The 27,741-nt window shown below is 35.5% G+C and overlaps 1 protein-coding gene across 8 annotated transcripts in view; it reads left to right on the plus strand.

The window, feature by feature from the left end:
• Positions 1–27,741, plus strand: part of CEP112 (centrosomal protein 112) — a 160,454-nt gene continuing 132,713 nt past the window's right edge. For 2 of the 8 annotated variants that reach the window (XR_004755094.1, XM_035342199.1), the window contains exons 1-8: positions 1–307; positions 1,165–1,285; positions 2,278–2,468; positions 3,241–3,407; positions 8,942–9,038; positions 10,293–10,364; positions 17,005–17,052; positions 17,191–17,268. Coding sequence is in view for 7 of the 8 variants with exons in the window: in XM_035342199.1 (XP_035198090.1) it covers positions 1,186–1,285; positions 2,278–2,468; positions 3,241–3,407; positions 8,942–9,038; positions 10,293–10,364; positions 17,005–17,052; positions 17,191–17,268 (753 nt within the window). In the remaining variant the exon portion in view is untranslated. Of the gene's footprint in view, positions 308–395; positions 767–1,164; positions 1,286–2,277; positions 2,469–3,240; positions 3,408–8,941; positions 9,039–10,292; positions 10,365–17,004; positions 17,053–17,190; positions 17,269–27,741 lie in introns of those variants that run through there. The other 6 variants (XM_035342202.1, XM_035342203.1, XM_035342205.1 and 3 more) reach the window with 4 other exon arrangements.

The raw sequence follows: 27,741 nt of genomic DNA on the forward strand, positions 1-27,741 counted from the left end.
CCTCTCAGGGCGCCGCCGACCCCGGGGCCTCCACCGGGCCCGGGCCGCGGCCGGTCGCGTCTCGGGGCCACCCCCGCGGCACAGCGCGGAAACGGAAGGGGCCAGGCCGGGGCCGGCTGTCAGCGGAGGCCGCCGGGAGCGGGGGTGGGGTCGGTTTGAACCGTTGGCCGCCGGCCTGTCCCCGCTCCGGGGCACCGGGAGCCGCCGGCCCGGCCCGGCCCGGCCCGGCCCTTCCCGCGCGGTGCCACCCCGGGCGCCTGCTGCCCCACAGGGCAGGGCCCGAGGCGCTGCGGGGTAAAAGAACGAGGTAAAGTGGGCGATGTAAAATGGGCGATGGGGACCGGGGCACCGGTTGGGGTCGGTGGGGTGACAGCAGCCGGGGGGAGCAGCAGCCTGGCTGTCCTTCCGAGCTTGTCACCGCGGGAGGTGTCGCTGAGGGTGGCAAGCGCTGCAGATCCCCTCAGGAAATCCCCACAGGCGGCAACGCCGCGCGGTGAAACCGCAGGTAACCACCCAGAGGAGGAGGAGAAATAAGGAAATAGCGGCTCTCACCCTGCGGGGACGGTGCTGAAGTCCCGGGCCGGCTGCAGGGTGGGCTGGGCTGGGCTGGGCTGGGCCGGGCCCGGCTCGGCCCTCCCAAATCCCGGTGCTGCTCAGGAGCCGGAACCCTGCCTGCCCCCCTGGGAACTCTGGCCTGAGAGCTTGGATAAAAAGCTCCCGTTTGGCTGTCTTCTTGTTTTAACATGATATTTAATATTCTGCCAATGTATGTTAGATATGCCACTTCTAAGTCTGCTTGGTGTTTTTCTTCCAGTTTCTTTTTTCTTTTTAATAAGAATTTTACAAGTTTACTAATTAAAAGGAAGATAAACTAGTATGAGCGTAGCTGTTACTCAAATTAATGTAGGTGCTGTTTTTTACAAATTGTGCCTACCAAATACCTTATTGTGTGGCTGACTATTTTCAAAACTAGACAAGCGTATTCTTGTAGAAAGTTTAATTGAACATCATTTGTAATGCAAACCACAGTCATTTTTGCGTGAATTTAATGAAAAAGTTTCCTTTATATAGTTTCAACGGACGTCTTGACATGGCCCGAGATGAATAGAGACCAACATAGAGCGGTATTCAGTCTCATCTACTTCAATATGAATAATTTTGCAGGTTACTTTGCGTTCTTTCAAAATGAATGGCGAAGAGGAAACGTGGGAAAAACTAGATGCAGAATTTGATCACTGCGTTGTGGATATGAAGCCTCATGTTCTAAAGCTACAGCATAGGTCAGGTAAATGTCATAAAACGTGTATGTAGAGAAACACTAATATCAAAGCTCCAGGTTACTGGTAATTATTTTGTGTATTTGTATCGCTTTAATGATTAAATTGATGCTTAATGCCTGATGTTACATGGTATTGTAAGTTGTACTCCCCCCTCTCCCCCAAAAAAGTTTTTAGGTTGCTGTTGCTATTATTGTTTTGAACTTACCTGTATTATACTGTTGACTGTAAACGTGATTTTGCGTAAATATATTAGTTTTTGTGTTTTTAAAATTGAGTAGAAACTAAAAGCTTTTAAAAGGCATTAATTCTGAGATTGCATTTACCAAATTGCATATAATTTTTTAAACTCTTTTTTGTTAATTTGAGTTAGGAACTTGTAATGATATAAACATCAATTCACAGATGATGTCTTATAAAGCTAGTGACTAGAAGCAAATTTATTATTATTAAATACATGCTTTCTGCAAGCTGAGGCCTTGGTTTGTGAATATTTAATCATATAAGTAGTTTTATCATCTGGCAGCAATGCTTGTGTAGAGAATTTTAGAATGAATGAAGACTCAATGTGTTCATAAAATATTATTTCTCATACAAGCTGTATGTTGTAGTTAAATACATCACCTTACAGTGAGCAACAGCCCTCAGTTCATGATGATTTGAAGGAGTTCAGAAATCTTTGTCATTTGAGGGCTCTCTAATCATTAGAGATTTAATCAGAATGTGTTGTTTTTAGAATTCATGTAAGTTTCTAGTAAATGTGAATCTATAGAAAATATTTCTGAATGGCAGAAATCTGAGCTGTTGTTAAAGACTTATTTTAAATCTAGGTACTTGGGTTCAGTCATTCGGGTTTTTTGTTGGTTTTGCTTTAAACTTTTGGGTTGAATGTAAGCATCCACAAAAAATGGTGACCAGAAATGGCTTTTGTTATTTCTGTGTGTTCAATTTTCTCTGATATATAGTAATTTTCATGTATAATATTTCTTATTTATTTTAGAACGACAAAGATGTGCACTGTGGATTAAAAAACTATGTGAACCCTCAGGAGCAGGTACAGGAGTAGCGGGAAGGAAGAATCGGAACTTATATGCAAAACTTCTTCTCCACATGCTAAAACGGGGTTTGCTAGAAGGTCCTTTTACACACAAACCAGAACCAGGAATACTGAAAACTTTACCTTCGTACATGGTGAGTATAACTTTTTTATCAGTTAAACTTGCTTAAACGTATTCTGAAAATACTTTGAAGTCTTTGATTTGGCATAAATGTGAAAAAACTTGAATGAATCGAGTGCATTTGTGTGTGTTGAATACATTTATGTTGTACATCTTGTAACTAGTGTTGGAAATATCTTTTTATGCAAAAACCTTTTATGAGAGACCTATTTCTTCTTCAAAATTCAGGTTCTAAGGAGGCTTACAAAAATAGGTGTCCTGAAGGAACATGAGGATGATTTCTGTCTAATTTTTTCAAAGGATCTAATAAAAACCCAGAAGTCTAGGCTGTATTTTGTATTAAACAGCAGATATCCTTGTGAGAGGAAGTGTGAGTGGTGTGACTTAAGTAGTCTTCCATTCTGTCTGTTGCTGTGAACTCCAGCCGTTAAAACTTTATGAAAGAAAAGATTACAATGTCTATGAGAAATGTTGTTAAGCGTGTAGTTTTCTGAAGACCTGAATGTAGCGTGGCAAGTATCAACTTTACTGAGAAAGTGCAGGACTCATGCTAACCATGTTACCCATGTTACCCATACTGAAAGAAATAAAGTACAGGAAAACACACCATTTTGTGTGTTGTACTAATCTCCATGTGTAGGGAGGGTTATATTTGCATACCTCCTTGACTTTACTCAGAAAATAATTCATATAGTGCAGATATTCCTGCAAGAAGTTACGTTGTTAGTGTAAAGAATGTATTTGTGTAAATATAGCGTTGATTTTGTATGTATTTTTAACTACAGTCGATTTATTTTGATGAACCAAATTCACCAAGAGTTCAGAGTAGTAGCCCTGAGTGCTTACCTGACTGGGTAATGGGAGAACTAGGAAACAGTGAATCCAAACATGAGGAATTGTCGAAAATATCTTCTAAAGAAGAATCATCTTTAGCAACATCAGTTACATATGGGTAAGATTTCTTCATTTGCTTTATTCAGTATTTGATTCATATTTAACATATACTTGGTTTGATAAGCTCTGCGTGTTTGAATTTGAATTTATTACACTTTCGCATGGACTCATGTTGAATACAGTGTTTGTACTTTATATACAGAAATTTCATTAATATCTTATGTCTTAATGATCCCTGTTCTACTTTTTCTGTTATTTCATTCATCTGTTATGTTTACTTCCTGTAAGTCATCTTCCAAATCTCATAGTTCTATCCTTTTCCCTTTCCTTTTATTCTTATAGTTACAGACAGTATGGAAAATCAATAGGGCAAACAGTTTGGGAAATTTAGCAGTGACTGAAGAGAAGGCTTTATAGTGATTTGGTCTGATGATTACCATGGGCTACTCACAGATGGCCCAAAGAGCCCGTTTCCTAAATGATCTCTGTCTATATTTTTGCAACATTCTTACTTCACTTTGTGGTAATAATATATCCTCTGTAGATTTCAGAAGTAGATAATAGCTATTGTTCTGACATTCTAAACATCTATCAAATAAGCTGATACTCTGATTATGTTTTTCAGACCTCAGATATTATGGTGGCAAAGCACAGTGGTCACAAGGCAAGAGACAAAATTCACACAAAAGTACTTAATTGGGAGAGGGAAGGAAGAAGCGATGTGGTAAAAGACAATGTAGATGAAGACTCTCAGGCCACATTTTTCTTAAAGTAGATCAGAACAGTTACTGTTCCCCTGGAGTTGTTGTGCAGTCTTCTCTTTCCAGTTTCTGTACATCAGCATAAAGGAATGGTATTAACTAATGAAGCTGAGGTAGATTAATCCTCGCAGTTTCTATGTAGTTAAAATAAATGGAACATACAATGAGCAAATTACAAAAAACTTGGGGGAGATTAAATATATAATATTTTTTTAAAATATGTTCTAAGATGATAATGCTGAAAGGAACTTCATGTAAAATAGTTTTTGATGGTTTTTCTCTCGAGAGAATAAAGATAGAATCAAGCACACAGACGGTAAATTTAAAGAACGTTCTGTTGTTCACAGTCAGAAGTTGGAGGAAACTGAGTACTGGATCCCTGAAGATCAGCAAGTTTTGTTGTTCTGTGACAAAGAAAGAAAAGTTTTATGCGTAAAAAGAAAAATGGACTTGATACATCTTCTTGCAAGTGCTATAGTTCTTCTAACAAAAACTTCTTGGCCTGTTTGTCCTGTGTTTCATGATGGCTTCTTTAGGAAATAGCAGGATTTCTTTTTCTCATTAGTCTTTTGAATCTTGGATTACAGGTCAGAAGCTGTACTTTTCAAAACTCGAGGATTCTGTAAATTTAGTCTGCATTCTATTCTTAAATATTTCCTTTCATTCAGTTTTTCTTACATAGTACTACTTTGTACTAATGATCAAGTTCTGTGCTCATTTTTATGTAGCTGCATTTCAGTCATGAATGGAGTTGCCTTTTGTTTGCTTATTTTGACGTTTTAGTTAATGTTTAAACTCTCATTCTTGCAGAAAAAAAGCATTGTTAGAGGTAGCTCTGAATTATATTCACACCCTAAGTAAGCTCTGTAGAAGAGGAAGTGTTTGCTCTCATTCTGTATGAAACTTCTGGTTTGGTTTCACTGTATTATAAATATGTTCATAGGTTTTGTTTCAGAAGTCTAAAGCTTTTTGATGTGTTCAGTTATATTTTTCATAGGTGTTATAATTAGCTATATTTTAAGGACAATTATGTTTATAGTGTACATTTCACATTCCTTCTATCGCAGTGCTGAGTCTTGCAGTTTCAAATAGTTCAGCTGTCATTTTTACAGGTGACAGGCACTCTTGCAAGTTATGTCATGTTAATATTCAGTATCTCAAAACTTTTCCTCTTATGTTTCCATTAATTATCCAATGGTAACAGTCATTTAAAGAGCATCAATCCTATTTCCAAGTCCTAAAAGCATTAATACTAAGGGGTATTTTGCTTATATACAAGTGCTCTGATATGACCATGTTGAAATGTCATTTGGGCCTAATAGTGTGGAGTTGTGCTGATACAGGTTTATTACTTCTAATACCTAACCTGACATTGATACCTGTACCGTGCCATGTCTGCAGCATAAAAAAAAAATGCATCTAATTGCTCTGAGGTCCTTACTTGTAGTGTCAGCTGGGGTGTTATTGAATAGGATGTGAGGCAGCATACTTCTCCCTCTGTATCCAGCTTGCACTTGTCTACTTTTGAGGAAGGCTGAGGCACAGGGCTGGGCTGCCTACTCCCTCCCTTATGTTCTTTACTAGTTTTTTTTTTTTTTTTCTTTACCTGGATTATAGTAGGATATTGGAAGCCTGACCCCTTTTCCCATTCCATGTCTGTACCCAAGATTTAGCTGGGTCTTGCAAAGTTCCCTGAGATGTGGGCTTTTTTTTTTTTTTTTTGTCCCATGGGACTATAGCAATGTCTACGTTAGTGATCAACAGATGGTTTCCAAGGCTCTGTTAAGTTTTCAGGAGACCCACGTTGCCCATTATACCATGCCAGGAGAAACAAGTAATTGGTTTAATGAGTTCCGGAAGTGAAATCTACCACTATAGGCATGGTGTTGCTGATGTGTACTCAAGCTGAGAATGGAACTGTGTACAAGGAGACGTGAATTTGTGTTGGCAGTTGCAAATATTGATATCCCTTTAGATTAACAAGAATTAATCCTTAAGGCAGTGAGAAACTATGTTAAATGTGTGAATTATGTGGGAAGAAATGCCACAGGTGAATGTTTCAGATATTATGTTTCATGGGGACAGTTTCTTTAATACTCATTTACAAGAGTCTATAGTAAGATTGTGTTTTTCTTTGAATTTGTAGTTTTGAATGTGCTGTCAGTGCAAGTAAAGAGATTAAGTATAAAAATCTTCTGGAATCTGCAGTTTGTAAAGAGCCAGCAGATGGGGATCTTGTTACGTTTTACTTGTCCCTCTACTTCAGAATGTGTATTAGGAAAGCGGTGTCCATAGGCGTGTGATATATTTAGTTTGATGGAAATTTTATGTTCCAACCATGACTTAATTCTTACAGATGGACTAATACATTTCTCAAGGCAAAACAGATATGCCAGTGAGTAACTTCTCCATGTTTGTTTATTTGAGATTCTCTCCTCTAAAAGAAGCAGACAAATGGAGAAGCTTTGTTCAGTTATTTTTATCTTAAAATTTACATTATATGTCTGAAGATTTTGCCTTTTTACAGAAGCTGCTGCTTATCTGGCTAAATAAAAAGTATGTTTGCTCTACTTCCAAGGAAGATTTGTCTAAAACCAAGCAAGCAGGCACTAGAAAGCTGCATCTTTAATTTGAAACTTTAGAGAACAGCTTTTAGTAACGTATGGTTAGGTTTGGAAAAAATTCTGGCCCTTCTGACTGTAGGAAAATTCTACTGTATGTTTGTAGCATTACAGATTATGCCTCAAAAACATTATTAAAGGTTAGTGTGTGGCTGTGCTATGATGGGAGGAACCAGTGAGTTTCCCTTACTTTGTTCCTAGTAGGAAATTATTTACTAATCTCTTTTATTAGCAGCAAATTGCTTCCTTCTTCCATACTAGCTCAGTTTTTGTTGAGGCAGGTCACAGAGCTAGCGTCAGGCCTGACCGTTCTTCACTCACCTGCCGTGGAAAGAAAAATAAATAATCTTACATGACATCTTGTGCTTTCTGGAGCCTGACTCAATAGCTGAAAGCTAAAGGGAGTGAATGGGTGGTATACATTTGGAACGAGCAGAGTTGCAGTCCATCCTTAGTGGCCTTTGCGGAGCCTGTTTATAGAGAAAAAGTGACTTCTTTTCAGTTCCTTTTCAAAATAGCAAGTGCAGAACTAAGACTATATCTAATTTTCTTCATTCCTTTTTCCAGTTTAAAAATATTACAGGTAGCTTGTTGGCTGGTTTGGGTATTTCTCAATCTCTCAATGATAGGAGCATGAATTCTTTTCTTTCTTGTTTTAAATGAATGAAACTTTAATTGCTAGGTAACCTGAACGTTGCTTGGAAAAGTCCATTGATAAAAGTGCAGACTTGCAGTGAAAGACAACAAATCTTTACCTGCTAGTAAGATGATTTTGTGTAAAATGAATTTTTTGTAAGATGTGTGATTTAGAATGCTAGAGAAAGTCATTGTATTAGTGTGTTTCTTTTCAGGTTTTTTCCTCTAAGTCTTTTCTAACTAAACTTATCTAATTTACTGCTAGTAGTAGTTACTTCGCGTCCATATATGTTGCTCATATTTACTGGTGCTCGAAGGGAAGATATGCTTCCAGTTGTTATATTTCACAATTCCCTGCTGTTTTGATGAAAGCTGGGCTGGTGTGCTTCATGAAAAGTTTGTGTATGTCTTCCTAGAAGTGACTAGTTTATATTGTACATCCAACGGTTGTCTTTCACTTCATAAACACTTAATTCATCTCAGTGTCTTTTGGCATATCTTACAGTCTAATTTTCTGCTGGATGGAAAGAATGAAAGGCATTTTAATGTCCTGACTTGATTTTAATACTATATAGCTAGTCACAGGAAGGTGGATTGACTAACAGGAATCTTTAATTACTTTAATACATACTGAATTGACACACAAGTATATGCTGAAAGGTGTTTTGCTACTGTTGTGGATCCTTTGCTCTATCAACCTATTTAACAAACTTTTACAGTTCTTGTGTTTTTATTGTTCTGTGCTGCTGTTCTCTTCTTTCCTTGTTCTGTAACTGGGAGGCGTCTCTTGTCCAGGTTCACGAACGACAGTTATCTTCTGCTACTTGAAATCTCTTGTGCAAAAGCTTTATGTTAATAGCTTTTCCAAAACATCCTTGTGTCATTTTTTTCTGTACTGGACAGAGTACTTATTTATTCTGTACTATATCCTGTATTGCTTTCTGGGCTTTCCTTACCATCCCTCCCATGTTCATCGCTATAGTCCCTGAAAGAGAGCTGAAATAAGGTGCAACTACACTAATACATATGACTTCTTTCTTTCACGTGTTACTCTTCACCCTGACCTTTCAAGTCATTGCTTTTCTGTTGAGCTGTTTGTGTGGTTCTTGTCCTTGTCTTCAGGTTTGTATGTTACATGAAGATATACCTTGATCTAACCTCATTTTTAGTAGTTCCCAGGCTAGTCTGCCCCGTGGTGTGGACAACCAACATCAGCATTCCTTTTCTGTTCTCTGTGTTGTCAGACTTTATCCTATGCTGTCTCATGTGCTTAGGAATTCTGTCTTAAAACATGTTCTCCTAAATCAGCCCTCTTGGTGAACTTAAGTTTATTCAAAAATCTGTTGAGAGATGTTGGGTAATGTAGTAACTGAGAAATGCAAAAAAAAACACCTCTTAATATACCATTTTATATATATATATATATATATATATATATATATATATATACTATTTTTGACCTTTACTTCTGGATAATCATCTACTGTTGTAGAAAGGATCTTATTACGGGTAAGCTCTGTTGTGTGCCACAAGTGTTAAAATTTTCTTTCTGCTTACTCTTGTTATTACAACAGGGAGAGATTCACGTTCAATGGGAAGCCAACATTAAGATCACAGTCTATGAGTCCTCCTCACCAGACAGATGAAGATAACCTAGCTGCATCGCTGTCTGTAAGATGCTTCTCCTTGTAATAAAACCTGCTGTAGTTTCAATGAGTTCTTTTTATATTTTCCTGTAAAGCTGTTATTTCCAATTGCGTGAGTCATGATCCCTGTGTACAAATGGAGATATTTACGAAGGAGTGACATGGACTAAAGCTCATCAGAATCTGCCCTTTGTGCACAGGAAAAAAATTCTTGTAGAATACTCTCAATTCATCCTAAAGGTTGAGCTATGTTTGGTATGGTGTGTTTAATGTCAGACATGCTGTTATCCACAGGCTTTGCAAAATGGCTGTATTGACATCATCTTGTATTTGCAATAATAGATTTTTAAAAAATCTGCATAGATGGATATGGCTCTCTTTAATGATAGCTGACCTTTGAGTCAATTTTGGACAGTTTGTTTTATCAAACTCTCAACAACTAGCATTATATCTGTCTGAAAGACAGCAGACTTCAACTAAAACTCTTAGTCCAAACTATTTAATGGTATTGTATGACAGCAAGCATTTAAAACTAAAAATTACTCCTGAGAAATTAAAGCTATCAAAACATATGATGTTGCTGTTCTCTTTTACAAATGTGTTTTGTAGCCTTTTAACATCCAGTGTTCATTACCTCAGAGAAGTCCATCTCCTCTAGTTTATTCACTGTAGCCAGTGCATCAGTTATAGGTCTCACAACTCTGTGAAATATTTTATTTGCTGTATGTATATTTTAGGTCTGCTCATGTTTCTTTCTTGATTGTATCAGAGGAACAGCTTAGAACGATTGCAGCTGAGAGTGGGCTATTGACCTGTGAGCAATTCATATAGACTGTTCTTATTATTCTTTACTGGGCACAAATAAGAACTGAGGAAGTGAATTGCAAGCAGGTTAAACTGGAAGCTTGTATGGCTCTCCCATCAGCTGCCAAAGACAGTTAGGTGTGGCTCATTTCTAGAGTGTGTTCCCTGAAGAATGGAGTTTTGTCTTACTTATTTTTGTGAACGCACACTGTGTAGACAAGGCCATTGCTTTGGAATTAGTAAGTAAAATAAAGAACTATATTAAAGTGAGGAGGGAGGGTGATTCATCCTTCTCTGAACTCCTTTCTAGCACACTATGCTACTGGTAACTGAGCTATTTAGATTAAAGCTGTGACAAGTACCATGACACAGTTAGAAAGAGCAGAGTAGGCATTGCCAAATTTAATGAAAAGCTTTTTTTGCACTGTGCCTCTGTTTGCTCTTCTGATATTTCGTTTGACTTTTTATGTTCCAGGACCATCATAAAAAAAACACTGCTTTGGATGACAGTGACCTCGAAGCACGTCTCAACAGTTGGAATCTCGGGGTAAAAAAAGAAGTACATTACTTATTTATTGGCTTGAAATGAAGACTATATTACTAAAGAGTTTTAATCATTGAATTTAGTCGTCAAAATTTTGTGTAGGAGTCAGTCTTTCAGAAATGAAATTATAAAGCTTGAAAAGCTTACAATGAATATATGTCATCTGAAGAGGAAAAATGTTCAAATGTCTTATTTCTAAGAAACAATTTTAATATACTTACTGATAGGTCAATGAAAATAATACCTGATGGTCAAAACCAAATGTCATACTAGGGTAGAAACACAGACTGTTTCTAGTAAACGTGAAAACATTACTCTGAATTTAAGGTTAGTATAAATTAGAGCTTGGCTTTCTGTGTGTGTGTTTTTTTTTTTTTTTTTTTTTTTTTTTTAAATATAGAAATATAAAATTTGTAAGCCATTACTACAGCTCAACATTTTTGGTTAGGCTTTGCCTCCTGTTGGCAAGTTCAAGAGGCTTTTCAGTGCGTTAATCTCTTTTCTTCCCTTTTAATGACTAGAATCTTTAGTCCAGGCAGTGGGCTCTTTCTGATGGAGAAAATAGGAAAGCTCAAAAATTCCTTGAGTAGGATTCAGAGGTGTTTCCAAAAAACTTGATGTAGACATTAGAGTAATTTAAAAACATGGAGGAACAGACAAGTGTGGTTACATTTAGGAATATGAGTTTTATTATGGGGAACATGAAATCCTTATGTAGGTCATGTATTTCTAAGGTCACATACTGAATTTAACATTGCACTATAGCTGCTGCTTGTGGTTCTAATGCGTTTTCACTTTTATGATATGCCTACATCAGTAGCTCAGGCATTTTATATTTTAATTAAAAATAGTGTGAAAAGTTTGGTAAATTTTGTGCTTTCTCTACAAAGCAGAGAGGTCAAGGCTTAGCAGACTGTATTATGAAGAGTTCAGATATTTGTTGTTAGCAGTAATAACTTCCTACATGAAAAGTAAAACTTGAATCAATTTGCTAATATTGTTGCTTCTTATGAGTAATAAGATTTTTTTCGTTTGTGTTGCAGCATTTCTGATTATCTCTATCAAACATTTTATTGTTCAAGTTCTTTGTATTCTAGGCATTCTTGGTTAAATGTTTTTTTAAAAAGTTTTGATTGTGATTAAATTTGCTTTTCACACAATGAATACTAAAACTAGCTAATTTTAAATATATTATAAAAATGTGTTTTTCTTAGCCTTATTGACTCTTATCTAAACCGATGTGGGACTATGAAGTGTTCATGCCTTGAAGTTGCATTTGCAATGTAGAAAAGAAAAAAAATGTTTTGTTGTTTGAAGGGAAAAGTTTCAGAGCCAGGAGTTTAGACAAATTCAAGTAATCTTTGGCCATGCTGTTACTTTGAACTTGCTTTGTTATTTTTCAGCTGTTTTAGAATATATTTAAAAATTCCTCAACTATCATATTTTATTAACAACTTCCAATAAACTTCTGCATGCTGTTGCAAATTTAGTGTACTTCATAAGTGGGACATCCCCACCTTCCCTTTAGTTATTTCTTGAGAAGTAACTAAATACCATAAAATATATGTAGTGTCAGGAAAACAAGCTTGCTGAATAAGGGAATTATTTCCTTAGAAACTTGCTTTCTGTTTTCTCCTAGTATTTGCTAAACTTGTAGGTTGTACACAAACAATTTTTTGATGTAAAATATAAGTTATGTAGAGGAATAACAATGAATTAGACCCCTGCATATTGTTACCCAACCTACTTAGTTTTTTTCACAATGCTTCTGGTATGGTTTCATTTGTCATTGTAGTCAATTTCAGGTGTGACAAAGCCAGTCTTTTAAACATCCCAGGAAATTCAGTGCTTCATCTTAGGTAGGAAGCATACAAGGAGATTGTATCCTGGGGAAATAGCAAAAGGGTTTTTAATCAGGGAGAACATCATTTTTTCGTTACTGAAAACGAAAAGAGTTATCTCTTTGGCTTTTACCAGAAGCGATGTGCAATCTTCAGTCCAAAGAATTTGGACGCTCAGGTCTTGTACAGGAAGATTTATCATGGCAAACGTTATTGCATAATAAAGGTTTAACAGGACTGAGGCCAAAGAAATTCTGTGGTCAGTGGCTTGAAATATATTCTCTTGTTTGGACAAATTATATATAACACAGGGTTAAAGTAGATGCAAACACGGAGTTCTTGGGTGGCTACAGCAGCAGCATATGATATGCCTGGTTTGTGTACTTAGTTCACGTCTGCCTGTGTCTTTCCAGTCTCGTTAAGCTCAACCATTTTTGTACAAACCATTTGATTATCTTTTGTTTGGTTTCTTAGTCTGTCTGCTTACTATAAACATACCTACTGTATATGTTGTGGTGTTGGAGGGCAGCAACACTGTAAAAACTTTCCCACAGTGAACTCCAAGTGGTGTTGTGACTTCAAAAAATAAATTCAACTTCTATGCTGACAAACAATCTTTATGCGCTTTAATGTCCTTCCACTAAGACTGCAGAAGCAGCATTAAAGTGAGCTTCCCTACAAATTATGATGTTAGATAAGAATGTCCTTACTCAAATTTCCTGAAGCTACTCAGCAGTTATTTCTGTAGGGAACATGCTGGCTGGCTGGGTTTGTTAGATTAAAGTAAGAACTTAGGGCAAGGTTCAGTTTAGTTGTTTACCATTTCAAAATCTGAAGTGTTCTTAACTCTTTCATGTGTGTTTTTCCATCCTTGTTTTGAAAACAATCACATTTTGTCTTTGAAGGAGCTTACAGGAGGAATGTACAACAAGCCTGCTGATCTAAATGTTTTTTTCCTGCATCTTAATATATACAACATACCTTCTGACTCCGTTACTGAACAGTAATAGGATACAATTGTGTATTATTGAAGACAAATAGACCTTGATAAACATCTTCTGAAGAACAAAATGTGACTTTGGAAGGGGAAGAATGAAAGCATAACATTACCATAGTCCTTGTTGTGATATTTACTGTGTCAAAAGAGCAGAAGCTTTGGTGTAAGTTTTTGGACTGTGACTGGTAGAAAGCCTGGATGCTGTTTTCAGCCCCGAGGATAAAATGTAGTTGACAGCCTGAGGATGAGTTTTGTGGAAGTGCTCCGTGCTCAAACTTAGGCTTTTTCTGCACTGTCCTTGCTATTATGTGAAACCCTTTTAGCTCAGTTTACTCTTCCAATGAATGCTTCACACATGGCTTTCATTGCTTTAAAATAGTATACTTTAAAAATACATAGTTTTGTCTGCTATCTATTGTTAAAATACATGGTAGTTGAGAATATTGAAGTTAAAAATTATGGTTAACTTACCTCAAATTCAGTTTTGGAATCTGTTTTTATGCAGGATTTCTGCTTTACTTATTTTCATGAATTAAGAGCATATGTTTTCATAAAGTAGATTATTTTTATTTATTTTTTCCTCCCCTCTTAGTGGGAATCTGATTATCTATAGCCCTCCCAACACCAGGATTTACTGGTTTATGAAGACTTGAGTACTGGAAGGTGATCCTGGCAGTCCTCACAAATTGAAAAATGATTTGTTGTCTAACTGCCCAATAGAACAGGAGAAACAAAAATATTTTCTACAAAGAGATTCAAAATGTCATTTTTTATTAAGAAGTGGTATTTACAAATTAGAGTTCAATTCTAGTTCAAATAAAGACGTCTTTCATGATGACATTTATTTGGTTCATACTCTTAAAAAAGCATGATGTGATTTACTGGTCTTCTCATGGCAGCCCTTCAGTTTCATGCATATGTATTTTGGTTTGGCTTTGACCTTTTGCTTATTATTTTTAAATTTGCATGTTTCTCATAAATACAAGCTTTTTTTCTTTTTTGGGCATTCTTTATTGTGATATTCCCTCTTTAATGTGGTATAATTTTGAGAACAAGAAGTTTTGCAGAAGACCAGCATGAAAAGAATGAATGTTGAGACATTAAATGTTTACAGATCAGTTTAAGTGGATATAATCCACAACAAGTAACAAAGTGGGAACATTAAACTTCAAAGCACATATGGCTGCTGTTACAAAATCAAAAAATGCAAGACTTAGGCCATACAAAGTATTAGAGACACATTTTCTTTCTTTCTTATAAACAAGTAGGATATACCTTAGTTATTTAGACTGTAAACAGTATAATTTCATGGTCAGATAAAGTTTTGAATTAATCATAAATATTTACAATAATTTTTAGCTTTCGAAAAACCAAAAATGAAGGGTGACTTTTTTTTTTTTTTTTTCTCCTCTGAGAGAGGACTTTTGGAAAATATCTATGCCTTTGAAATTCAGTTCTGCAGCCTTACCCTTCTCAGAATTCCACCTGGTAATGATGAAGGCTTTCAATGTTCAGGTTATCTGCTGCTCAGTTTTCTGGGGAGCAATGTCAGGGAGCTAACCTTGAGCTTTTGGCAAGCCGTCTTCAATATTGGGTGTCTGTAGGCAATGGACAGATTGCAGGCTTGCAGGACAGATGCAATATGAGCTGGAAACCAAGTGAGTTAGAAGGAAGAGCATAATGCTACTGCAGTTGGAGAATTTCAGATATGAAATAGTATTGCAGGTACAAATGTGTAGGCCAAAGAAAATCCTAATTTTTCTATTTTACAGGTTTCTCTCCTTTGCATTTCCATCTCACCCTTGATTTTTTTTTATTATTATATATGTTCTGTGTACTTGCACTTCATGATGTTACTCTATTTCTCACCCTCTATTTCTTTCCTCACTAATCTCTTGTGTCTAACTTTTTTTTAGTAGGTGTGTGCAGGATTCCTTTATTCACTATTGTCTACCCATGCTTTTTGCCATGCCAGTCACAGTGGTATATTTTTTTTAAAAAAAAAAGCTTATATGAAAGAAGACATAATGTATCTGTTTTAGTAAACTCTTTGACAGTAAAGAAAAACACATTATTGAACTTTGTTTCACTGAACAGTATTATCCAATATTTCTGATGATATAGCTGGAAGTCTATGTTAAACATGCTAGTATTTTCAAGTACTTCTGGGTGAAATATGACAACTCTTTAACAGCATATAAAAATTGTACATAACATTTTAGCACAGGAAACGAATAATACTGTATCAAATTGAAATTTTAGAGGGATTAAGCCTCTTTTTCACCAGTAAATTCAACTCACAAATGTATTTAATAGTACTGAAGAAAGTGCAAACACTTGATATTTGCCATGCCTCACAGATCATTTTAATTTTTTTAGAAAAAAAAAGACTAAATGTTGTAAGATATGTATTGCAAACACATTCCAAATCGCACTGCCACATTCTACCAGATTATACCCTTGAAAGCTTTTCCTGGGTATGTGATGTGATGTTTGAGGCCTATCGTCTGAGAAAATTAAAAAGATAGAGGAAGTGGGTTGTGAACAATGGTTTGTATTCAGTTCTTAAAAACAGTGATTGAAAGAGCTGCTTTAATTATACAGTACTGTTAATGAATTATTTCCTTATGTTTTGTCTCTATGACTTACATATGTGGTTACAGTTTCAATGCGCTCATATTTTTCAAAATGCTAGATTAAAATCATTGTAATCAGTAAATTTTCTATAGCTTTACACTAATTTAAATGTAAGTTTATTGAATAGTGTTTTTTTTTTTTTTTTTTTTTTGTTTGTTTGTTTTTGTATAAACTACATATTTAGCTACTTAATTCTTTTAAAACACACAATGATTGAATTTTTACAATCACAAGAGTTTGGAAAAGTTGAATTTTTAAATGTGCGATTTCCACCCAAACTGCAGCTGGCTTAACAAAGAAATCAGTGCAGCAAATCCTACCAAACTGTTTTGTAGACTGTTATCTAAGCAATGTCAAAATCATTGGTATGTTTCAAAATTTGGATAAATCACTTAAGATCTCAGAACTTCAATTAAAAATTTTGAAATTATTTTTAAACTATTTATTTCATTTTTTTAGATCTTTCAGGGAAGAACATTGAAGAGATTTTCTTCATCTTGCTATTTTTAGTTGTTTTGAAGTAATTTGTCAGCCAGGTTTTTCTTATTTTGAAGTTCATGCAATTTTCAGATATTTACTCTGTAAGTGCAATTTGAAATGCATTTGCAGTAGGAAACACTACAATTTTTAAATTTGCTGTCAAGATTATATCCACAAATAAGTTTTTCATGAAGATGGTCTATTTTTCTACCTTGTAAAAGATATTAGTGTGGTATTGGACGTTTAAATTCTGATCCTTTTCTTAAAATGTGTTGAAATGTTCTAAAAGGAGAAAGAATTATGCATGGGAGAAATTGACTTTTTTTAAGAGCCATGGTACCCTTTGAATCTAGAAACAGCAGAAACATTACTGTGTTTCTGATTTGCAGATTAAGTACACAAATAGATTAGCAAACTTTCTAGTGGAAATAAAAGGTTCTTCAACTGGTAGATTCATCCAAAGGCACGCTTAAATATTTTGCAGGTTTCCTATTGAGCGATACTGTGCTTGAGTTAAGTACAGGCTCGCTAGAACAGATTATCTTTCGAACTATGCACACAAAGTTTTATTGCAAACATTTTTGAATCTTTTCAAGAGATAATAAAAGAGATAATCTTTTTTTAGACTTTTTAAGAAATATGAAGGCAATGCTGACATGATTGCTTATTCTGTAACTTTGTTTTTCAGCTAGAAAATCCAAGATATTTGCGGGAAAAACCGAAGCCAGTGTCTTTGGTAAGTATTTATATTTATATTCCCTTCATATTTTACAAGGACAGGAAAACATGCTTATTTTTTTTTTTTCTGTTTAAGAATGATTTTTACTTGGAGTTATTACTTTGAATTTAGAATCTGCTTTTTCTCATTCAATAGATGACATCCAAAATTGGCCTAGGAAAAAGTAGCAGTTCTCGTGATGAACAGGCGCTATTTCAAATCCATGAGAAAGAAGTAAGATGCTATTTATTTTTTATTTTTCCTCAGGAAAAAAAAAAAAGAGAGAATTACAGCTAAATTAGCTACTTAGGGCATTTTCTTCTCAATTTAAGTATTCACAAAGCCGTTTGTTCTACCAGAAAATCTCATATAAGAATATTTTCCCTGAAGTGACAAGGCTTTTCATTAAATACTTGATGTATTTCCCAATTACTTATGGAATAAAAGAGACCTGAGCACATGGACTATTCTTTCGAATGATTTTTTTGTGTGGAAAAGTGAAATCTAGGAATTTTCCAAACTTAGCTTTTAACAGAAGCAATGGAACCCTCGACTTAACAAGGATTTAGTGCGTTTACTTTCTATATACCTCTAAGAATCTGCAGCTATAAAACTTGTTTTTATTAAAGCCTACATTATTTCTGTGTTTGCCTCATCTAGCTCCAGTCTTCTTTTATTCATTTGTGCTATTTCTTTTGAACGTTATTTGGCAAGATCAGCATCAAAACATGCCTATCTAATTCTCTCATACTATGTTATTTACTTTCAACTTTTAAGATTAAAAAATTAGTTTTGTGATCACTTTTTCTGTTTTCATAGTTCAAGGCCTGATAAGTTGCATTCCTATGACTTTTGCCACAAACCAATTTCATTTAGAACATCAGTCATGAGATGGAACTTGAACATGCTATATTTAGCACATGGGTTCTTCTGAAATCATATAGGCATGAACCAGACTTCAGTAAAGCAAATTCAACATGTATTAGGAGGAAAACCAAACCCAAACAACAGCACACGTTCTTTCTCTTTTCTTCAAATCCTTCAATTTTCTGGTTTTAGTCATTTGCCATTGGAAAAAGTAAATCATGTGCGTGCAGGGAACCAGCTATCCAAAAGTACTTAAACCTACATAGGACTGAAAATATGCATGAGCTGGAAAGGAAGGGACATTGTCTGCAAACCATGAAATCACCCCTCCCTTACGTGGTATGTTGTAAGAACATTTAATAATTAGAGTGGCCCTATAATTAATTTCAAGGACAATTCAGAAGCAACTTTAGCTGAGGCACAAGGGAGGTTAAATTTGGTTTGCAGATACTTACATTATTTTATTAACAATGAGTATGAAAGTCTGCTTTATGTTGATGGCTGGAAGTCTAATGTGATGCGTGAACAAGCAGACATGCACCAGTTGCATGACCCATGTATTTCACTTTCTCTGCACTGTTCTAGTATTCACTGTTCTTTTGTATTGAAAGTCTTCAAACCACCATTGCCTCAGGGTGAGACAAGGCAAGGTTTCATAAGATAAGAAAACAGACTAAAAAATAAATTGTAAGCAAGATGTTGTCATTTAAATAATATTTTTAAATTAAACAAATAGGAATGCATGCCAAGTAGCTACATAAAGTACTCAGTGAATGGGTTTCTAGTTATGTGAAAAAATCCTCTAAACCACGCAGTAAAAATCCAGAGCTTTTTCCTAATGTTACTCTACAATGGGCTAGTTTAAACTGGAAAGGCTATAGAAAGTGTTTCGCAATCACCATGTGTGCGCTGTTAAGTAGAAAACTTAAATGTGTTTTCATCTTATTTTGTTTGTGAAGCTCAATTAAGAATAAAGTCTTTTCATTTATAGAATGTAAATGTATTAACAGAAGGAGTGCTGTACAAGAGCTTTTGTAAACCTTTAATTGTTTTCAACCTCTTTGTAGTAGAACATAAAATGGGATAACTGTGGTTTTTTGCTTTTAACCTTTAGACCTTTGTTCATAAACCATTCCTGCACCTGTTTTGACTCTGTAATGCTAAACACATGGCTGTTTTCAATGATAACCACATCACAGATTTATGAAAATGTGAATATCATCAGGCAGTGGTTTTTAGTCATATTTTCCCCAAATACTTCTGACATGGATTAAACCATTTGGGAAACTGTCATTGCCGAAAAATCCTGGATTCAAACAAGGAAGATGTCACAAAACAGGAGTATATCAGTTTTCAGCGGTACAGAAAAACAGAACAGATTGTATGAGTGGCTTATCTTGAGAAAGAGGAAAAAGCCTCCCTTTGAACTTCACCTTTGGTCATCCCGGGTGCAACCCAATACTCCACAGAGCAGACTAGACTCTACAAACGATGTCTAAATGAATCTGAGACAAGAATCTTCTCGTATTATTCTTTTTAAATTGAAGGTTGTAAACAATGTTAGTACTTTGTGCAATAACTGTTAGGAAGTTTCATCTGTCTGGGATAACTAAAAGCACTGAGTGTTTGCGATGCTTTTGTTGACTTTATCACTTTGCTGTTTTGATTTTTAGAAAACCGGTGATGATAGAGACTGAGTATTGCGGGGCCCACTCTTTTCCAGCCTCATGTATCTTGAAGCAATCTGGCAGAAATGGTTGTCTTTTCTACAGTCAGCTGAGTAGATGTTGTAGTGCAACTGAAGGGAGGAGTAGTTGTGGGGAAGGCAGTGGTTGAATTTTCAAGAGGATATGGAATGCTTGCAGGATAATTTCCACCAATTTGTCATGTGAAATGAGGACTGATGGAGAGTGTAGGAGCCCAGAGAAAAGGAGAGATGATCTGAGGATTGAAAGATACCTTAAAGTTAAGAGAATGGGGAGAAAAGGTCTCTTTTTTCCCCCTGAACTCACTTTAATAGATTGAGGACTGGATGGAAGTTGAAAAAGAAGAAAGGTTTTTTTTGCTTTCAAAAATGTTTAAAATACAGATTTAGAACTTTTGTCTTCATAATCTTCATTTTTTTCTATCCTTCTTTGTGAATAGCCCTGCAATGATAGAAATTTTGTCTGTAAAGATCATCGAGCAATGAATATAGCTTTGCCGCGCTGAAAGTGTTGGCATCTAGTCATTTATTTACATTCAGATAAAATCAGTGTGCTGCAGTGACGATGTTATAGTTAAGTGTTGGTCTGGCTAAAAATGACCTGAATTTAAGGTGTTGAAAGCAGATATGCTTTGCTTCTCACTTAACCAGCAGGAGATTATAGCTTGATGTGGAGAGAATTGCACAAGGGCTGTGGTCTAGACATTCACCAAAAGGGAATGTACATGGGATGCAGTGGAAAGAAGGCAGAGAGGAAAGTAAGTTGTTGAACTTCTGGAGGAAGAGTAAATAGTACTGGCTGGTGTTATCAGAGAATAGCAGTGGTGTTTTAGAAACAAATGAGAAGACAATTGGAGATAAAAATGTGCTACTCCAATTAGAAGGAGATGGACATGCTGTGTAGGAATGATGCAAAATGGATCAGATTGTAGAAACAATTATATTAACCTTAATTTCAACAGCAGCTGAACCTTGTATTCTCCTTTCAGCAAAGCTATGAAGGGATCAGTGAGCACCATTACTTTGGTTTTGATCTCTTCCTCTTAATTGCTTTGTTCTATGGCAAAATATTTAAATACGTGAATGAGACATTTAATGCATGCTAGATTAATTAGAAGCAATAACCAAACTTATATGGAGACAGTATTCTTAAAGAAAGATGCTTGTAATTAAATTAAGCTTTTACCAATTTAGCATTATTGTGCTTTGAGCTACATCACTGAGTTGATATTTTTTTCCTCATTGAAAAAAGATATTTTTTCCATATTTTCTGAGAATGGTAATAAAATTGATCAGTATTGCTCTCTTGTACGTTATAATGAAACAAAAGCGGATGTGTGCTCATGTGTACATATGTCTGTCTAGAGTTTAAATGTACACAGTGGATGGATATAAATATGTATAGATGTGGAGCTGAGAAGGCTGAAGGAGCTTATAGGCTGAAGGAGCCTATTTAGGCATGTCCTGCGGCTGGTGACCCTGCTTACACTTTAAGCTCAGAGTATTAGTATTATTTACTGATAATAGCAGGAGAGAGAATGTTTTTGACTTTGTGAATGAGGTTCAGTTGCAAAGGTACTTACAGGTGGGCCTAAAACTTGAAATGTACAGTAACTGGAGCTTCATGCAGTTCCATGGTCAGTTTGGAGCTTCTTGTGTTGCAGTGATCTTTCTGATCCCTCTGTTCTTTATTCCCACTTATCCTAATTTACTGTTCATCTTCTTTTGTCTCCCTGTTCACCCAAAACTGTCCAAGTCATACTTCTGTTGTTAAACTTCCTGCTGTTTTTAAACTGGTAAAACTTAAAATTTTTAATTCTTACATTTTAACAAGAACATCCACCAGAATGCATGTTGAATTCTGTTTACTTAAATGTGGCTCATAAGAAGAGGCAAAAAAAAAAATCCAAAAAGGCAGAAAAGACATAATTATTCCTTCTTGATTTTTACTTTTCCATAACTTTTCTATTTCCCTTAAAAAAAAATGATATATATTACAATATATTATATTCCAAACAGTAACTATTATGACTTAGAATATTCTCTGGCTTGTCTGACGTCTCTTCTTTATGCACTAACCTGAAGTCTATGTTGAATGAAGTGTCTGATTTACTTTGAGAATTCAGTTGTAAACTGACTCTCCCCCCCAGTTATCATTCCGATCACAGATCTATTAGTTTAAAAACACAACAATCTTGACTTGTTAACACGGTTCCTGACTGAATGTCCTGTTCCCAAGAACATGTGCAAGTTGTCCATTGTCTCCCGTATGAGGAAATCGCATCCTGTCTGCTTTGATAACTCTTCAGAATGTAGTGTAATAAAATCCAAACCTTCTTTTATTGCTAGACTGGTGTGAGACATATAGTGTGTATCAGGATGAGACATGTTTTCATAAACTGACTTGTGATTTATAATTCCTGATACTAATTGGGCTGGTCATGGGGATATATATGGACATGTATATTTATTTATTTTTTTGCAATAGTTTGTGAACTGTCTTTAATTATTGCACATATGTGCTGGAGACATTGAGAAAGATCAAAGAGGTAGGTTAGCAATTCAAACTAGCATTTTAACCAGTAAAATGTCCAGATGGTTGCCAAGCAGCTGGGAATTAATCTTTTGCTGCATGATTAATCTCTACCTCAGTGTCTCATTTTTGTCTTTTTAAGTTTGTTTTTTATGTGTATAGATCCTGGTATTCATGGCAGAAAATACATTGAGTAGAAAAAGTGGGTACCATACATTGTTATTGCCACATGTTGCAATTGTGAGATAAAGGCAGAAGTGTGCTTTTAATGACTGTTTTAGGAGATCCTGAGATGAGTACAAAATCCAGTAGCTGGTAAAATATAACATATAAACAAATATGAAATAACACTGGGAAAATAAGTTCTGTTGGTTGAGTGTATATAGAACAATTTATTTTGCTAGGCATAGCACTAAGCAGAATTCAATTATATGAACTTTTCAAGTAGTATCTACTATCTTCATTATACTCAGATTTTTACTAACTCCCTTTAAAATTGGTATGATTTTGGCACGTTCAGAAGGCTCAGCAGGGGTCAGTTTTCAATGCTGTCAATTGAAGATAGTTTGTTACATTTCTGAGCTCTCTTTTATGTAATTGCATCTGATAATTTGTTACCATACATAAGCTTTGACAATTCCTAAACACAGTTTTAACTTTTTTGGTACTTATTGATGTCAGTCTCTGCTACAAGTGGCAGACACATTTGTTATGTATGGAAGTGGGGTGGTTACCACTCCAAATAGAGCTGTTAAGTAATATGATGTGCTGTAGTGCTAATACACACACTATGTTTATTAGCTATATAAAAAACCCTTTAGAGTAAAAATACCAATTGAAGTTATAACAGTTGTTGGGATACAAGGCAGTATGCTTTTCTCTCCATTCCCACCACCCTCAACTTGGAAATCTATGAAAAAATATATTGTTCTCTTTTAGAAGAGATTAATGACATTTACATATAAATACCAACAATTATCCATTCAATTATTTTTCTGTATACATCAAATGCTCAGTGTCATTAAAAAAAAAAACAACTCAGACATTTTTCTTGACAGCGTAAAGCTGGGCTGGTATGGTTTGATTTAGGACAAAGCCTTTCATTTTTAGTGGCCATAAAAATGGAACAATGTCATACTAATTTTTTACGTAGGTGAATATCTAGTTTCTCTTCAAACAGTACCCTGTAAAAATATTGTAATTGAAAGTAGTAGCTGTCATGTTTTTAAAGAGTACAAATACAAAGAAGGTTAGATATGTGGAGGGAAGTATAGATGTTTGTTAGGTCAAATAATGTAGTCCAGATCATAAACATAGTCTCTTGTGGAAGGACCTCTGCATCTGGGCAAAATGCCATGTATATAAAGGCTCTTTTTACATTCTAACTTCTGGCTTGCATGTTTCACTTGTCTGCTGCTTTTCTTTCAGTCTGTCTGGATTATTGAGACTGTAAGCTCTTTGCAACAGAGACTTTCCAAGACACTTTTTTTCATGTTAGACATTATGCTGGATGGAAATATTGATGGTATTTAATGCAGGAGTTTATCTATTATTTGAGGAGTTTATTTATTTATTATTTAAAGAGTGATTGTGTATCTGCTGTTTCAAAATGAAGTTATACATTTATTTTTCGGGGGGCAAGGAAAGAGATATCTATATTACCCTGGGAAGATGAGCACAGCAACATCAGGAAAAAAGCCCAACCTTAATGTGAATCCCAGCTGGAAAACCTGCTTTTATTGTGTGTAATGTTCTACTAGGAAAAATATTATTTATGACTTCCTTTAATTTATACATTAGTGCCCTGGAAATCAAAAAAAGACAGGCTGCAAAAGTATCCTGTCTAGCCCTCACAGGATCATTTTGGGAAATGTCTGCACCAGAAACAGTGAAAAACAATGGGCCTTGACACTTAAAAGCTCCTTTGCATATTATAAAAAATGTATGTGTAAAAAGGACTCAAAATAGTCCTTTTATTGTATAGAATCCTGTTTATCGAAGGAACCAAAGTGAAGCTCAGGGAGATGGAGCACTCGCTGGTTTTGTACCTGGAGCACAGGAAGAGGAACTCTACTATGGCTAGGCTTCATCTTCCTGCTGCTCAAAGTCAGACCTCTTGATATCTAAACCTGTGGAGAAATGCAAACTTCTCACCAAAGTATCATTTTCCTCAACAAAACATATATCCTTACACCTTGCTAATTTATTTGTAAAGGTGTCTTTGACAAGCTTGTCTGTAGCCTTACATTGCTTTACATTGCCATAGCTTAAACGTTCTCCTGGTTTTACCCTTCCTGGGATTTTATGGTGAACAATTACCTACAATGTCATCCGTGTCAGATCCGAGATGTTTTTTTTTTTCTTGTAAGTCTGAGACTTCTTGGCTTGTTATCCTTCCTCTAATTAGTTTAATTTAACAACGCAGGCTTGAGAGACTTGACGCTTCCAAAATACAGTTTTTCTGCTATTCCACCTTTTAGACTTTGTGTATAGTCACAAAACTTTCCTGTGCAATGTGCTCCAAGAATACGATCAGCACTTACAAGGAAAGCAAATCTTTTTTGGTGTGCTTGTTAAATGTGACAAATGATATTAAGGTATATATCATGTGACAAGTGTGCTAGTTACAGACAGCTGATTGCAACAAAAACAGGAGGCACAATTTTTACAATTATTTTGAAAATGGAAGAGTAGTTGCAATATGAGAAAATATATATACTGCAGAAATTTCTATTCAAAGTAATTGTTATAAATATAGTATTCAGTTCTTTCCTTTTTTCCCCTCTCCAGTAATTTTTTGATGTTTTTCAGGTTGTTCTGCCCCTTGAATTGCTCTAAATGTTAACATTTTTTATTTTAATATTTAATGCACCTCAAAGTTGATCTGATTTTTTTTGAGGGTACAATACAAGATAGAGAAATAACACAATGAAAAAAATACCTTGTTAATTATAATCTGAGATGCATTATTCTAAATTGCTTTTGCTTGAAGTTCTGGTTTTACACGTAATCTTGAGTGTTTTTCAGGTGTGGTGTCTATTGCCGCAGCCTGCCCATATGGATTAAAACACCATATGAATTATAGGTATTTGTATATTCTTTTTAACCCTGGATGTTAAAATCAAGTAAACATGATTCAGTAGAAAGTTCTGGTTGTGTTTCCGGTTGTTTTTTTTAAGAAATCTTTCTCTTCCGTGAAAATATCAAAGCTTTGCATTGTGAACTGCTTTCTTTAAGCAGCTGCATTACACCACAACAAGTAAGTTTTGTGGTACGCTGTAAGATATGCAAGTCATTGTTCTGCGCTGTTAGCTCTTACTTTGAAGTTCTCATTTATTGTTTACATCCTCCTCCCCCTTTCCTCTCCTCCTCCCTCTCCCATATATTCATAGACTTGGAAGAAATCTGGCAAGCAAACAAGTGCTGTTTTGTCAAATATCCAAAACCCCTCTCTGAGGGATGTTAGAGCTTCGCGATGCCCCTCTGGCCTAAGGGTGATCCTGGTAATGAGACAAGCGAACAGTGAGCAGTGGCTCAAAGCTCTCTCCAAACTACAGCCTCAAATTAATATCCTTAGTTTACTTAGTAATTGACTTTTAAATCAGGTATTTCAATATTCCTACAAATTCTTGTAAATAGTGACAAGATGAATATTTGTCTTTTGTCGTGAGGAAAAGCTGGGATGTCACCTTTATTTTTCCTAAGATTTATGACTCTTGCAGTTTAGTTTCTATCAGTTTTAGTTGGACAGTTATTTAAATTTTCATGGCAACTAACTTGCATTATGAAAATGTAAGACAGTGATATGATGAAAGTCCATTTTCAGGTTACTATTTGCTGGATTTAGTGTGTGTTTTGTTGTTTTTTTGTTAATTAGGAAGAAAGTGTGACTAGGCACATAAAAGTGGTTCTGTTGATACCACCCTCCATGGCTTTAAATAACAGGGACAGCACAGATGTTTGACATCAGTAATGTTTACATGGCCTTAGGGTTTAATTGCCTCATACTCTTTGTAAGGAGAGTAAACAATGACAGAAATCCAAAGGAATGATGTTCAGGCTACAGCAATGGCTGCATTTCATACATAGTTGGAAACTTTTCTGATACAGCTATCTACACAATATCTATGCTTTTTTTTTTTTTTTTTTTTTTTTTTACTCTGGTAACATGTTGTAAACTTAATGTTCTCTGCTGCCTCTGAACTAGTAATAAAAGCTATTAAAACCGATGAGCATCAGAGCAATTAGTCGCTTCTACCAAAGTGAATGACAGATTTTTTAAGCTGCCTTTATGTGTTTTCTCTAACACTTGTGAAAGTGTTAGTTTGTTACTGCACTCAGTCAGTTTGTTTCTCAATATATGTTTAATAAAGTAAAACGCTGAAGTGTAAAGGGCAGTTTATAAAAGATGAACACGTAAAAGTTATAAAGTGCTGTTCCACAGGAAATTGAGACCAACTTAGCAAACGAGGTTTGGCATTTGGGTAACTACAGATATGTAATTGATTCAATTAAGTATGCTTGTCATTTCAAAGATACTCCTTTATTTAAATTAGTATTTAATCAAAGATTAAAACTTTGAAGTGGCGGGGGAGAAGTTTCACCCAATTGTGAAGTGAGCCCATTTGCTTCAAGCCCAGTCTTGATGAGATCCCTTTTTAAAACGTGTTTGCATCATGCGATTTGTTTTTTTAATTTACGTGTGCGGAGAATTTGTGCAAGGCCAAAAAAAGTGTGGGCCAAAAAGTTTGCTTTCTGGCTCTTCTGGAAATTTTCCATAGAAGAAATTACAAATGTAGGGTTTTAAAACCAATACATCTGTATTTTTACAGCAAATACTCGCACTAACATTTCCAGAGATTACAATGAAAAATGCTGAAGATGTGTGTCTTGGAAGTATTGCACTTGGAAGTACTGTTCCTGGAGATTATTTTATTTTTATTTTATTTATCGGATACTCATTACAAATACAGGTTTCAACTTAAGCTGAAAGCTTGATAAATCATTATCAAGAGATTTTTAAAAAATATTATTTTTTTTAATTAAAAAGCAAGTAGTTCATGTGGTTACTGCAGTGCTTGCCTTTGTTAAGAGTTGACTTCTGTGTCTTGGACACATTTTTCCAATTCATTTTGTTTGATTGCCAGTAGCTCTCCTGAGACGAAGCTGTCAAACCTTTTTGGAAAGTAGTCCCAAAATCTGTGTGCTTTTTAAGGGGGAGGTCCACCCTCCCAGAATTAGTGCAATGAATAGAAAATGAAGTGAAATTGATAAGAAGTAATGCAAGTGAAAGTTGTTAAGTGGAAGATTAATGACTAGAAGCAGGAGCCAACTTCAAGAATTGCTGTTAACCTGTGGAAAGACAGCCAAGTTGCTGAGAACAGTCACCAACACTTTAAAATAGGTGTCTGTATTTAATACAAGACGACTTTTAGTTTGTCTCATTTTTATGTTCTTTCAACGTATAGAACAATAAAGGCATGGGCCAGGTCTCAACTGATGCAAAATGCTGAGGATTAAATTATGTCAGCCAAGATGTTCTCACTTCGTTAATGACTTTTAAATGTAATGTGTTTGCGTGTACTTAATAGGTGTGTGAGTG

Source organism: Oxyura jamaicensis, chromosome 18, assembly GCF_011077185.1.
Source record: "Oxyura jamaicensis isolate SHBP4307 breed ruddy duck chromosome 18, BPBGC_Ojam_1.0, whole genome shotgun sequence".
Lineage (NCBI taxonomy): Eukaryota > Metazoa > Chordata > Aves > Anseriformes > Anatidae > Oxyura > Oxyura jamaicensis.